General features: G+C 40.9%; 1 protein-coding gene across 8 annotated transcripts in view; it reads left to right on the top strand.

The window, feature by feature from the left end:
* Positions 1 to 14,203, top strand: part of WDFY3 (WD repeat and FYVE domain containing 3) — a 122,151-nt gene that overhangs the window by 66,132 nt on the left and 41,816 nt on the right. For all 8 annotated transcript variants that reach the window (XM_017744150.1, XM_017744154.1, XM_017744152.1 and 5 more), the window contains 10 exons: positions 696 to 914; positions 2,971 to 3,152; positions 4,168 to 4,399; positions 5,033 to 5,193; positions 6,898 to 7,009; positions 7,433 to 7,623; positions 9,096 to 9,248; positions 10,809 to 10,882; positions 10,984 to 11,145; positions 12,541 to 12,635. In XM_017744150.1, coding sequence (XP_017599639.1) covers positions 696 to 914; positions 2,971 to 3,152; positions 4,168 to 4,399; positions 5,033 to 5,193; positions 6,898 to 7,009; positions 7,433 to 7,623; positions 9,096 to 9,248; positions 10,809 to 10,882; positions 10,984 to 11,145; positions 12,541 to 12,635 — 1,581 coding nt within the window. The remainder of the gene's footprint in view (positions 1 to 695; positions 915 to 2,970; positions 3,153 to 4,167; positions 4,400 to 5,032; positions 5,194 to 6,897; positions 7,010 to 7,432; positions 7,624 to 9,095; positions 9,249 to 10,808; positions 10,883 to 10,983; positions 11,146 to 12,540; positions 12,636 to 14,203) is intronic.

The raw sequence follows: 14,203 nt of genomic DNA on the forward strand, positions 1-14,203 counted from the left end.
CCAGGCAGGCAGGGCGAGCAGGGCTACAGCGTAGCGAAAGCTCGAAGCAGCAGCGGGGCAGGGCAGCCACAGCCCGGTCTCCAGCAGGGCAGGGAAAGCGGCTTTTGGGGTCCTGGCGTTGTTTCCAGCAGGAAGAAAGAACGGCCAAAAAGAAAGAAGCAGCAGCTCCTTTCTCTGCAGCTTCTCTCTCCGGACGCTCCGAGCGAACTGACCCCACACCCAGGTGTAGACAAAAGAGTAGCCAGGCCCGCCCCACTTCCCTTTTTGTCTTTCTTAAGTACAGCTATTTGTCTCCTAGTAACATGCATATGGGAGAAAATTCCTTTAACAGGAAAAAAAACCCAAGACTAAACTAAAACCCCAACACACTTTTACATGTGATAAGGTTATTCACCCTACAGGAACCTGGTGTGCTGTGGGATTCCTTGAACATGGTCACTTAGTTAAAAAGTTGTTAAGTCTAAAAACTAAGGCGAAGGTTTACTGCAGTAAGACAGAATTAGTGGGAGCATCCTAGGATGTTAAATGGAGTCAGATGTATGTGGTAGAGAGATATTCCCTCAACAGAGGCTTCTTCAGCATTTGAGAAAACACCTGCAATCAACTGAGCTGATATGAAAAAAAGAACAGGATCAAGTAGGAATCCTAAGTAGTACCTACTGCAGCTGTGTAATGGGCTTTCTTCTTGTTTTTAGGTGAAAGGTTTTTCCCACCACCATCTGGTTTAAGCTACTCAACTTGGTTTTGTATTGAACATTTTAGTACACCTCCTAATAACCATCCCGTGAGACTCCTCACTGTAGTGCGGCGTGCGAACTCCTCGGAGCAGCATTACGTCTGCCTTGCCATTGTCCTCTCGGCAAAAGACCGCTCACTGATTGTTTCAACTAAAGAAGAATTGCTTCAGAATTATGGTAAGAGGTGTGCCACGTCATCAGCTAATGCTGACAATATTATAGGAATGCAACAGCAAAATTTATTGTAAACCCAGTATCCCAAAAAATTGTGTGTGCTGGACCTTTTGTTGCTGCTTCACCAGTTCCTGAGGGGTTTTAACAATGGAAAAATGCAAAATGTAAACATTAATTTATTGAGCTTTTATAATTTCCAAAGAAGATTCATTGTCTATATACAAAGAAAAATTTCTGCCAAAACCCCAGGTGTTATGTATTAGTGGGAGGGATTACATCATTGATTTTGAAAGGTCTTGCCTGTGATTTATCTTGTGTCATTCATTTTAGACATCATCTCTTTTAACTGTCTTTGCTTTGAAGAAATTTAGAAATAGTAAACTAAAAGGTTTTGAAGGCTTTTTCAGTCTGGATAGTCCAGGTACTGGACGGTTTTTTGAAGGCAGTCAGTCATTCATTTCATGTTTTAGTGCTGTGGTCAGTTTTCAGAAACAGTTTATATCTCCATCCAGGATCTGTGACTAAAGGAGGAATTACAGGAGCTGTGGTGAAGATCTAAGTGAAGCTGGTGACACCAGTAAATTTGCTAGAGAGAGCTATCAGTGCACTTAGGGACTTGAGGATGAGCTGTCTCCTGCCTTGCCCTTCATCAGAGCCTCCAAAAGTGGTTGGTTTTGACAGGCTGTTACACACTGGGTTTGTGGAGGAGCAGGGCAGCCTTCTGCATGTGTCACCAGACCAGCACAAATGGTTATCAAAAATCTGTTCCTGCTTCTGTTCTTTACTTTTGAGTAGGCAGCACTAATAAAGAATTTATACAACTGTTATTAAAAAAACCTCCCACAAACAGCTAAGCGGACTGTTACCATGAAAACAAGGAATAATCTCTAAGCAGACATTCACATCATTAACTGCTGCAGTCTCTCTTAGTAGAAGTCAGGTTCAAAACATGAAGCTTGAGAGCTGAAAACTCATAGTATAAAGTATGAATTAAACCTCTTAAATTACAAAGATACTGACAGTGCTTTCTTTCTCAGAGGAACAAACTCTTAGAGAATGAAGCAAGTTTGTCTTCACACAAATTGCTTTAGCCTGCACTGGAGCTATAGTTCATATGTTTTTAGTTTATGAGCCCCTATAATCAACCTCCCTGAAAGAGATTGGATTTGAAAAGGCTTTGTCAGAGATGATCTGAAGGTGTATGACTATAAAGACTGGTTTTTTACTGAACCAGGACACTTTGCTTCATTTCAGTGCCACCCTGTTGTGTCTAAATCATAGTTGGTGGTGTACTGTTGAGTGCTGAGCAGGTAGGGACCTGAAGAACTGAGATTGGAATTGCTGTGCACAACACAGGGATTGGAAGTGCTGACAGTCTCTTGTAAAATAAATGGGATGGTTTAAGTACCCTTCTTGTTAGCAAGAATTGTGCTCAAGATACTTGACTGAGAAAAAGGTCTTGAGATTATTTTTGTATCTGAATGTTAGTTCTAAGTACTCTGCTTTTAACATTTTCCTTGTGCTACTTGAGTGCTCTCCCTGTGCAGGCAGCTGTTGTGGTAAGAGGATTAATGGTTTCTTTTCCTTCAGTATGGAAGAATGAAGAGGGATCTGAGAAGTTCATGGTTTCTGTTGAAACATTCCTTGGGTTTTTGGGGGTGTTTTTTATCCATTTTTTTTTCTTTTTCCTTTTGGGACAGCTTTTAAGTACAGTAAGGGTCAATTTTATGATGCAGAAGTGGGAATAAAAAGTCTGGAAGTCTCCACAGTGTGAGAAAAGTGAAAAATGGCTCTGTGGGTTTGGGGAGACATCTCTTGTTTTTTGGTGACTGCTGCTGTAGAAACTTTTTTAGGCAAACAACAAAAGATCTTTCTGTGACTTGCATGGCAGCATGAGAAAGTAAAAACTTGAGCCAACTAGTAATTCCAGCTAAAATTTCGAAGGGAAGGGAGAAGGTGAGAAGTAAAATACAATTATCAAAAGTCTGAATATATCCTGAGATTTTTAAGCACTTAAAACATTCATGCTGGTGCCCACTAACTGGTGTTTTTCCTTTAGTTGATGACTTCAGTGAGGAATCATCATTTTATGAAATTCTTCCCTGTTGTGCCCGTTTCCGCTGCGGTGACCTCATTGTGGAAGGCCAATGGCATCACCTAGTTCTGGTCATGAGTAAAGGCATGCTGAAGAACAGCACAGCTGCACTGTACCTCGATGGACAGCTTGTTAACACTGTTAAGGTAAAATAAGTCTTTCAATCCTCATTTTTACTGGTTGGAGTGATTTTTCTCTCTCTGTGCAAAAAAAAACCTTAAAAAAGACAAGAAAAAAAATAAACCACCACCACCCCACCCAAAAAAAAAAACCCCAACCCAAGCAACAAACAAAAACATCAAGCAAACACCACATTTATTTGCAAAGGTCAGTACCTCATTGTTAGGTGGAAGAAACTGCAGAGAGCAGTGAAGAACCCTGTGGACCTGTCCACTGAGCACAAAGTATTCCCAATCTGCAACAGATATCCAGACATCATTTGGCACCTGGTAGGTGTAGGCTTTAAGGGATAAAGCATAACCTTGCGTGGGGTTTAAACTAGCTAATGTTACTGTACTGCTGCAGGTAAAACAACAGGTTGACTTTCAAAGCTTACCCCCCAGTATTCCTTTTGCAAGAGGAGTACTATGGTAAGTTATTAAGCTAACAGCTGTAATACATGAGCGTGTATCTGGCCATCTTTCTGGCCATGCATGACTACATTCAATAGCTGCTAACAGAATTTTTACAAGGTAGATAGAAGAAGACTGTGAGGTTGTTACTGTCTTTATATATTGGCCAGATTCCTACTCATGTATTTGTTTAATTGTTTGAAAAGTCTTGCTGAATTTAGTTCATCACGTTTGCACTTTACCTCGAAATGGTGTAATTTGCAAAGGCTGGGAAAGGAGAGAGAACACTACTTTGAGCACCATGTTTTTAGAATCAACATACAGCCTTTTCAAGCACAGAATTTTCATGTTCTAATCTTCTGTTTCCATACACACCTTCATCTTTTGATAGCCACTTCTGGTCCTTGCACTTTCTTTCTGTTTAATGTTCTTGACTGCCTATTTCAGTACAGTGTCAAAATACCCTGCATTACATAGCACTCATTTGATACATCCCCTGGCTTGCAAAACCATTTTTGGACAAAATTTCTGATCTTGTCACAGTACCCTTACTCCCTCACTAAGTTGCCTGTGTTTTGCTCCCTTACAGCTTCACTACATCCACAGCAGCCCCAGTGGCTCTGGCTCTGCCAATCCCCCCGTGGTCAGCACAGTGTACGCCTACATCGGCACGCCGCCCGCACAGCGCCAGCTCTCCTCCCTCGTGTGGCGTCTGGGCCCCACGCACTTCCTGGAGGAAGTGCTGCCTGCCCCAGGGGTCAGCACCATTTATGAGCTGGGACCAAACTATGTCGGGAGCTTCCAAGCAGTTTATGTTCCATGTAGGTACAGTTCAGGTGGCACCTGGTAACTTGGGCTGGCTGTGCTGGCATCTTTGTGTGTGTATGGGCAGAAGAGGTGAGAGAGTGTGCAGGAGCAGAGAGGAAAAGCTCGCTGTTCATAGGAAGATGATTAGTAGCTGCTGTTGAAGAGGATGAGAGAAATCCAAATTCTTTTACTGAGATACGGTAGAAGTGCTTGTATTCCTCACTTTGGCTTTAAACCAGTTAGAAATGCTTAAAGTTGTCATTATTCATACTGTATGCTATATTTATCTATAGAAAGTGAAATTGGAAAAACGCAAAATTTTCAAGATATGGTTATATATTCTTTTTGAATCTTGCATCTCTCATACCATTCCAAGGCAGCTTTCCTAGCAAACTGTAGTAAAAAGCCAGTTGTTACAGGCAAAGATGCAGATTTACCAAGTGCTTCTCTGGTTTTTGATTGCTTTCTTTTCCTTCAGAAGGGAAGGGATGTTTATGGCCCTTAGGCTAGACAATATCACATCTCAGCTATGTGTAAAATCTTCTTTTTATACCTATTCTGCAGTATAAGTTGCTTAAGATTTTACTCTTCAAATTTAAAATAAAGACAACGCCATTAATGAAGGGAACTTCTGTTTTGTCTTTAAGGTAAAGATTCAAAGTCTGAAGGAATCAACCCATCTCCAGTATCTTTGGTACCAGAAGAGAAGGTCTCCTTTGGTCTCTATGCATTGTCAGTTTCTTCATTTACAGTGGCAAAAATAAGGAAAGTTTACAACAAGTTGGATAGTAAAGCTATTGCCAAACAGGTGTGTTGGGAAATCAGTTGGTTAATGTGTATGACTTTTTCCTTTCTTTTAACTTACTTCAAGACAATTTGCTCACTGCAGCCAGGAACAATAATGTTGTCATCTAGTCCAGTCCCCCTCCTGTGGGCAGGGACACCTTCCACTCTATCAGGTTGCTCAAAGTGATTCCAGCCTGACCTTGAACGCTTCCAGGAACTGAGAACTCTCAGCTTCTCTAGGCACTAGATGGCAAACCTTAGGGCCTTCTATGGTGAGGTGACTTCATCAGTGGACAAGGGAAGGGTTACACATGTCATTTATCTGGACTGCTGTAAAGCCTTTAACATCGTCCCCCACAACATCCTTTTCTCCAAATTAGAGAGAGATGGATTTAGTGGCTGGGCTGTTAAGACGGATAGGAAAGTGGTTGGACAGTTGGCAGTGGTCAATGGCTCAGAGTCCCAGTGGAAATCGGTGGCAAGTGGTGTCCCTCAGGGGTCACGAGTATTATTTAATACCTTCATTAATGACACAGAGGGATCAAGTGCACCATCAGCACATTTGCTGATGAAACCAAGCTGAGTGGTGCTGTTGACACACCTCAAGGGCAGGATTCCATCCAGAGTGATCTGGACAAGTTCCAGGGCTAGGTGGGCCCAGAGGAGTGGGCCAGTTGGAAGCTCATGAGGTTTAACAAGACAAAGTGCAAGGTTCTGCACCTGGGTTGGAGCAATCCCTGGTATCAATCCAGGCTGGGAATGAACAGATTAAGGGCAGCCCTGCCTAGAAGGACTTGGGGACACCAGTGGATGAGAGCCTGGACGTGCCTCAGCCATGTGCACTTGCAGCCCAGAAAGCCAAATGTGTCCTGGGCTGCATGCAAAGCACCGTGGGCAGCAGGGGAGGGAGGGAATTCTGCCCCTCTGCTCTGGTGAGACCCCACCTGCAGGCTGCCTCCAGCTCCGGGGTTGCAGCACAGGAAGGGCATGGACCTCTTAGAGTGTGTCCAGGGGAGACCACCAAGATGATCAGAGGGATGGAGCACCTCTCCTATGAGGAAAGGCTGACATCTGGGTTTGTTCTCAGACCTGAGAACAAACTGAAGAAAGGAGAACGGAAAGTTTCAGGGGGACCTAATGGCAACCTTCCAGTGCCTGAAGGGAGCCTGCAAGGTCAGAGAGGGACTTTTTACAAGAGCATGTAGTGATGGGACAAGGGGGAATGGCTTCAAACTGAAAAGAGAGTAGGTGTAGATAGCAGGAGAAAGGTCTTTGCTGTGATGGTAGAGTGGCAGTGGCATCGCTTGTCCAGAGGAGTTGTGGTTGCTCCAACCCCTGCAAGTGTTCAAGGCCAGGTTGGATGGGGCTTTGAGCAACCTGGTTTAGTGGAAGGTGTCCCTGCCTATTGCAGCAGGGTTGGAATGAGATGCTCTTTAAGCTCCCTTCCAAACCAAGCCAATCTATAATTCTGTGAGCTTTAAATGTCCTTTTCAATCCAAACTCCTTCTCTGGTCTGGTGGGATTATTTTTAAAGTTAGACTCATCCTCCGTAAACTTTGGAGTCCAGAAATGTCTCTTAACTTGAGAGACTATCTTGATGATGATTCTAGTCCTGTTTTGTTGTATGCTACTCCTTATCATAGTAGGAAAATTCATATTACAAATTTTAGGCTTGCATAAAAAAAACCCCTCTTCCCTTCAGCTTTTTTTTCTTGTTTTTTTTCAGCTGGCAATTTCTTCTCATGAAAATGCCACACCTGTGAAGTTGCTACATAACTCAGCAGGGCATTTGAATGGACCAGCGCGCTCCATTGGTGCAGCTTTGATAGGGTATTTGGGTGAGTTGAGCACTTAAGAATTACTATGTTTTAAAGTTATTAATTACTTGTCAGTAAGAACTTTGATCTAGAAGATAAATCATGCAATTGATGAATGTTAATGGTGCGTCATTGTATTTATTGAGCATTTTTGCATTTTATGGATATACTATTATCTTTTGGGTTTTGCTCACATGGGATGCTTGTTTCAGTTTATGATTTCTCATTATGAAAATATATTCAATTACTTTACCTTAGGTTATAAACTATTGTTCTATATTTCCTTTACTACTTCTTGTGAGGTGTCATAGTTCTTCTAGTGACATTCTTTTCATAATTCAAGAAATGCTAAAATGAAAATTGCTTTCATATTTTCACAATTATTTCTTGCAAAAATTCGATTTGATGCTATTTTAATTTTTTTTTTTTTCTGTCTGTGCTCAGGAGTAAGAACATTTGTCCCCAAGCCTGTTGCCACTACACTGCAGTACATTGGTGGGGCTGCTGCTATTTTGGGACTTGTAGCCATGGCATCAGATGTGGAAGGGTTGTATGCAGCTGTGAAGGCCTTGGTCTGTGTGGTAAAGAGCAATCCGCTGGCCAGCAAAGAGATGGAAAGAATCAAAGGTTATCAGGTATGTAAGAAATGTGTTAAAACAGACCAGGCTGGTTGAATTGAACTTCACTGTTTGTTATCACAGTTCCCATGGAAATCTCGTCATGTTGTAACCCGAGTTTCTCTTTTAAAGTTTCTGCTCTTGGTTAATTAGCATAGATGAATTATTTAGGACATTTTTTAAAGGAGAGGGTGAAAAGTTTTTTGCTAAGCCATTGTACATATTTAGCTACATTGCTGAAAGTGAGCCTTCATTAACAGCACAGGAGAGCACAACTATGGTACTTAAATGATTCTTTTCCTTGTGATTTTGAACCCACCCCTGCAGGTCTGGGAGCTTCTGTCTCTGATGTGCCAGCAAGAGAGAAGGATAAGGGCACATAAAAAAACCCAAACAAGTGAACTCCTAGAAGCATCCTTTTGAGGAGACTGCACAGATTTTGTAGTTACTGATGCTGTTTCCTTTCAAGCTGAAGACATTAATTCTCCATTAGGATGGGGAAAAGGCAGTCAGTTATGCAGAAGGATTGGCTGACTGATTTGAAAAAGTCTTCACATGAGCAATGTGTTTTATGTGCCTCATGGAGGCTGCTTTACTGAAATGGAAAGTTCTGTGGTTTAGGCAGCATATTTAAAAACCTTGTAATGCTGATGCCTGGTGTAGTTACATCAAAACATACCATTCCAAGGAGCTTGGTGCAGACCTTGGCTTACTGTGACCAAACAAGTCTAGACAGTGTCCTCCTTGTACCATGAGTAGTCAGTGGATCGTCACATATGACCTTACATTCCACTTGTATCAGCAAATAATGTGGTTTGAGGGAGATTCCCAGAAATACGTGTTTCTTTAGTGTTTCAGTGAGGATGGTAAAGCTGAGCACGCCAGTATGCTGAGAGTTTAAACCAGTTTGCTTCAGAAGACAAGAAACTGTAGTAGTACATCTGGCAAATGGTTCTTTCCCAACCCAGATTATAAGAAGTTAGAGCAAAAGTGGGGACTACAGTCATGCCTAGGGGAACAAAGGATAGCAGTAAAAAAAAGGCTTATTCAGATTTATGTTACTGTTTTTCAGTGCCAGAATACCTCTCATTTGGGCATGCAGTGCTCTAGTCCTACTCCATTTAAGTCTCCCATGTCCACATTTGCTGTACAGGGGCACAGCTGTTTGAGAATGTGCTGTCTTGAAACTGTGACTGACTGCCAGAGAGCTGAGAGGGCTGCGTTGTGCATGTGTGTGCCCAATCCTCAGGGCCTAGGTCCTGTCTGTGGTGTAAACAAATGTTTTATGAGCTTGAGAGTGTCCTGGATATGCTGCTTTTGTAATGAACTGTAATGCCACTTTCAAACTCTTTCATCAAGTACCAGCTAGCAGACGTACTGTAAGGGCCTTCTCAAAAGGGGTACGGACATTTCATCTGTTCTCCTGCGTGCTTAGACAACATTACTGTGTGCTCACAGGTACTAATTCCTTTTCTGTTTACTTGTTCAAGCTGCTGGCAATGCTGTTAAAGAAGAAACGGTCCCTTCTGAACAGCCACATACTCCACCTGACGTTTTCCTTGGTGGGAACAGTTGACAGCGGGCACGAGACATCCATTATCCCAAATTCTGCTGCCTTCCAGGACCTGCTCTGTGATTTTGAAGTATGTAAAGCTGCACAGAATGGTGATGATGGTGCTAGATAGTGATTAAGTCAGATGCTGATAGTGTACCTTTAATATTCAACAACAGCAAATTAGGCTGCTATCCTGAGAACTTATTATTTCTTATATAGTACAGTAAAGCAGTTGAACAACAAGATTATTGGTAACTTTTCCTGTTGAAATGAGTGTTTCTGCTTTTTGTGGTTTTAGAAGATAATATTTTGTAGTTTTCTGTTCATCAATTTCTTTTCACCCGTGTGTTCTACTGCAGTACATATATCAAGGCATGAAAAATGCACTGAAAATGAAAGTAGGAGGTAAACTTTCAACATAGCACATGGTAATCACTTTTATCACACATCTCCTTCAAGGTTAATAGTAAGGGAGTTAAAATTCTGTTTGCATGACCTATGGAATAAAGTGTTGTGTTAAACTAAGGAAAGTAGCAAATTTCAGAGGGAAATGCTAATGCAGTAGAGGCTGTTAAAAGGTTCGTAGAATTTACCCTTCAGTGTTTGCTCCTTTGGCATTATCTATACCTGACACAGACTGAGTAAAAGAATTCTGACTCACATACATTAAAGTAAATAAGTAAAAACACTAGTACCACTGCTAAGCCAGCTATAAGATGTGCTGACTTAATACTGCAAGTCAGTTTTGCACAAATGACTTAATAGACTTAACAATTTCCTTTTTTTAGATGTCTGTTTGAGTATTTCAAAGCTCTCCTGGAAACCTTATTTAAGAAGGAACTTTCCAAATGTCTGAGATTTTTGGCTGTTGTTTCTTTGGTTTTTTGAGGTTTTTAAAATTATTTACTTTATTCAGAAATCAGTGACCCAAACATTGCACTTAAATTGGATAAATTAGATGTTCTTACTCATGCAGAACAGGGAAATTAAAAGATTGTTGTCATCATTTTAAATTATAAGATTAGAAGAAAAGCGAAAGCTAGAAAGCTTTTCATTTAAGCCAGTTTTATACACCAGAGCGCAGGTATTAATTATGCTTTGTTCAATAGCAAATCAATTTTAAGATTTGCGGCTGTAACTGTGAGCTTTCTGGCTTTTATATCTTCTGTTACTTCTATTGATTGAACAATTGATATTTTGGGGTTTTTGGTAAAGAATCTAAATAATTTAAGTGCAGGCAGTGCTGGGTAAAAAATAAAATCAGGGAAGACCTTGAGTCTAATCTTGGCAGAAAGTAGTAAGTTAATTTTACAAAGACATAAACCTTCACTTAAACCAAATAAATTTAACACAGCCTTGTAAACCCCAACAGCTCCTTTGGAGTCATTGCACTGTCTGTTTAAAGTTGGTGTAAAAAGACAAGAAGATAGTGTGTTAACCTTTTGTCTAGGTCCCTTTATAAGTTTTCAGCATGGTACTTTACAGAGAATATTGGTTTGGAACCAATGCGTGGTTCTTCGTGGTAATGTGGTAAATATTCATGTGCATGAATGGTTTTAATTTCTTCATAACCTTTGATTTATCGATGCCTGTTTTTAATCTACAAGTCGATTTGTGTACAAAATATATTGTCTTTTCTGTATTTCAGGTCTGGCTTCATGCACCCTATGAGCTTCATCTGTCATTATTTGAGCACTTCATTGAACTCCTCACTGAGTCGAGGTATGAACTGATGCAAGCCTAGTAATAGGATTTATTGGATTAGGTGGCATTTAGAGGATACTCCAATTTTAAAAGGCCATCTCCTTTCTTTTCTTCTCCAGTGAAGCAGCAAAGAATGCAAAGTTAATGAGGGAATTCCAGCTCATCCCAAGACTGCTGTTGACTCTTCGAGACATGTCCCTGTCCCAGCCCACCATCGCTGCAATTAGCAGTGTGCTGAGCTTTCTGCTTCAGGGCTTCCCCAGCAGCTATGACCTACTCAGGTAGCCCACACCTGGATAATTCTGTCTTTCCTTGTTCTGTTACCTTGGTCAAAAGTACTTCGTGGTCGTACTGCTGTGGAGTGTGTAACATGGAATGCTCGTGTACTGATTTTTTTTTTCTCCTCTATGAACTAGATTGAATTAGACATAGGCAATATGTTGGAGACTTGATTTGCATATTATTTTCAGTTTGCATCTGACCAAGCATGGTTGAATGATCAACTGGCTTAATGTTCTACAGGTGAAAAGTGAAGGTGCTGAATTGCAGCTCCTTTGTTCATGTAAAGCACTGAGCACTCCTCCTGGCTACCGCTGAATATTATTATTATCTAAAAAAGATACTTCTGGTTAAAATGCAGTTTTGATTACTATCTTGAATGCAAGGTTTAGTTCCAGATTTTTTCTTAATCATCACTGTATAAAAAGATATTTAAGACTGTCAGATATAGTACAACTAATTCTGACTGATGAAAATTGCGCTAGTTACTGCAATTCATATGTACAGGAGTATTAGAAATGCTTTAAAAATAGTTTTAACTCCTTGATAACTTGATTTTTTTTCATCTCTCATTTCATTAGAATGGAAATGGATAAAATATTGCAGGGCTTGGGAGCTCTTTGCATACGAGTGGTGATATTTTCAGCTTCTTACTTTTAAGTACAATTAAAGGTATCAGATGCCTCAACCTGAGCATCTTACCTGTCTTTGTTTTAATTATACAGGAGACAAAAATGATTCAAGAATAAAACTATTGATTTTATGCTTCAGTGGTTACAGAATAGATTGTAGAATGCCTATCCGAGTGTTCCTTGTTCTCCTTCCTGGAAGGAAAAAACAAAACATGTTGCATAACTTGGGAAAAGTTGCACTAGCTAGGGATCATTTCAGGTTAGCTGCAGAGGAAAGAGGAATATATTGCTTCTCCTTTCTTGGAGTGGTACATCAATGTCTTGTCATGGAAAACCATGGCTCTGTGTTACATAACCCCAAGCTATAGGCATGAATGTTACTCCAGAGTTGAGTAACCACAGTTTTGATCTAATAATTGTTCAGCTGTAAGGGGTTGAGAATAATGTTTTGTTCTCCTTTAACCTGAGGTATTTCTTTTACTAGAACTCAGTGGTATCTCCCAGTTCCCTTTCCTGAATCCTAGCATTTTCAGGGTCCCGTACCTGCAGTAATTAAAGATTCCATTCATCACTGCAAGTTAATTTGTGTTTTGGATAGTAACTTTAAATGAAGGCCATTTTCATCAATCTTCAGATGTGAGGAAACTGACATTTTTAGATAGCTCCCTATCACTGGTGTCATGGTTTTATATTTAAGGTGAATTATTGATAGATGAGAGTGCATCTGTCATGCCAATGAGTGATGTTTTTTCTGTACACATCAAGGTTCGGACAGTTCATCTCTTCCACTTTACCTACATTTGCAGTCTGTGAGAAGTTTGTGGTCATGGAAATAAACAATGAAGAAAAGCTTGACAGTGGTAAGTGTTGACAGTGCTTAGAAGCAGTAGACTTTGTGGTCTCTTCCATGCTTGAATACATAAAAAGTAGAAATAGTGTAATTAACAATGTTGCAATTTTGTTATAACCTGGCTGGTAGGTAGTAGTGGGGCTTTAGTTTTCAGTATTGAGTGCAAAGCACAGCAAAACACTTTTTTTTGTTGTTTCCTTCATTTAACACTGTATGGTTGTGTTCTCTTTCCTCCACTTCCTCCTTCCAATCAGCTGGGCATCTCTGCTTCTTCGTGGGAAAATGAAAAAAAAAGACAAAAAACTGGTTGCTACGTGCATCTGCCCCCCCAGGAGGAAGTGAAAGAATTGATTAAGCCTAGCGACTTTTTTTTAGGAATAAAAAGAAAGGTTACTGTCCATCAATAATTCTTAGATTTAATTGTTTTGAGACCATTTCTACCCTTATTTACCTTGTGCAATTGCATTTTCAATCAGTCTTCCTGCACAGAAATATTTTAATCCCCCAGTGGATGTCACCCAAATAACTAGGACTAAACAAAGAACCTGTCTTTTTACATTTCTTGGGAATACACTGGTGCAGAGGGACAAGAGAGAGAGAGGTTTCTGTTTGACAGTTATATTGGTCTGGTTTCTCAAAGAACAAGGTTTGGGCAGTCTGCACGTTCTGGGCAGGGGTGTTTCTTTCACAAGAGCATGTAGTGGTAGGATAAGGGGGAATGGCTTCAAACTGAGAGTTGTTTTAGATCGGATGGATATATGGAAAAATTCCTTACTGTGGGGGTGGTGAGGCACTGGCACAGGTTGCCCAGAGAAGCTGTGGATGCCCCATCCCTGGAAGTGTTCAAGGCCCGTTTAGATGGAGCTCTGAGCTACCAGAGGAAGTCCAGTGGAAGGTGTCCCTGCCCATGGCAGGGGGGTAGGAACTTGATGATCTTTAAGGTCCCTTCTGACCCAAACCATTCCATGGTCCAGTGGGATTCATCATTATCTTCCTGTGCCTCGCCTGTTCCTTCTGAATACTTTTTGTGGTCTCAAAAATGATTAAATTTGAGCTTTTTAGTGAAAAAGAGGGTTATGGGTATTGGAGAGATCCAGACCGGTGTTCTCACTACAGGCCATCATTTGTTTTGCTTTGTTTTTTTTACCAGGGTAACCATAGCCTGAGCTGTTTTTTGGCTGTGTGAGGGACTGAAGAACCTTGGGGAGGAACTCATGGTGTGGCAGTAATGGAAAGTGAAGCTTTTGAGGCAAAGGGCATGAGGTTTTTAGGCTACTGGTGTTCACCAGTTGTGCTGTATTTCTGCCATGGAAGATCATTTTTGTCTGTATCTTGTGCACAAAACATTGGCCCAGAAATTATCCATTTATCTTCATTTTTGGATATATTGCCTCAAGCTGTACTGCTTTTCTAAATAACATAAAAGCAGGGTCCTCCTTTGAGTGCATAAGGTGCAGGAAGAGGGATTTGCAAAATAGCTGTAAAGTTAGTTCCGAGCTGTGTGGATTGGCTTGGTTGCAGTAAATGCATTTTTCAACTGATGATGAGCTTGGGGATCTGTTGAAAGAAAAGGAAACG

Source organism: Corvus brachyrhynchos, unplaced genomic scaffold (assembly GCF_000691975.1).
Source record: "Corvus brachyrhynchos isolate BGI_N302 unplaced genomic scaffold, ASM69197v1 scaffold229, whole genome shotgun sequence".
Lineage (NCBI taxonomy): Eukaryota > Metazoa > Chordata > Aves > Passeriformes > Corvidae > Corvus > Corvus brachyrhynchos.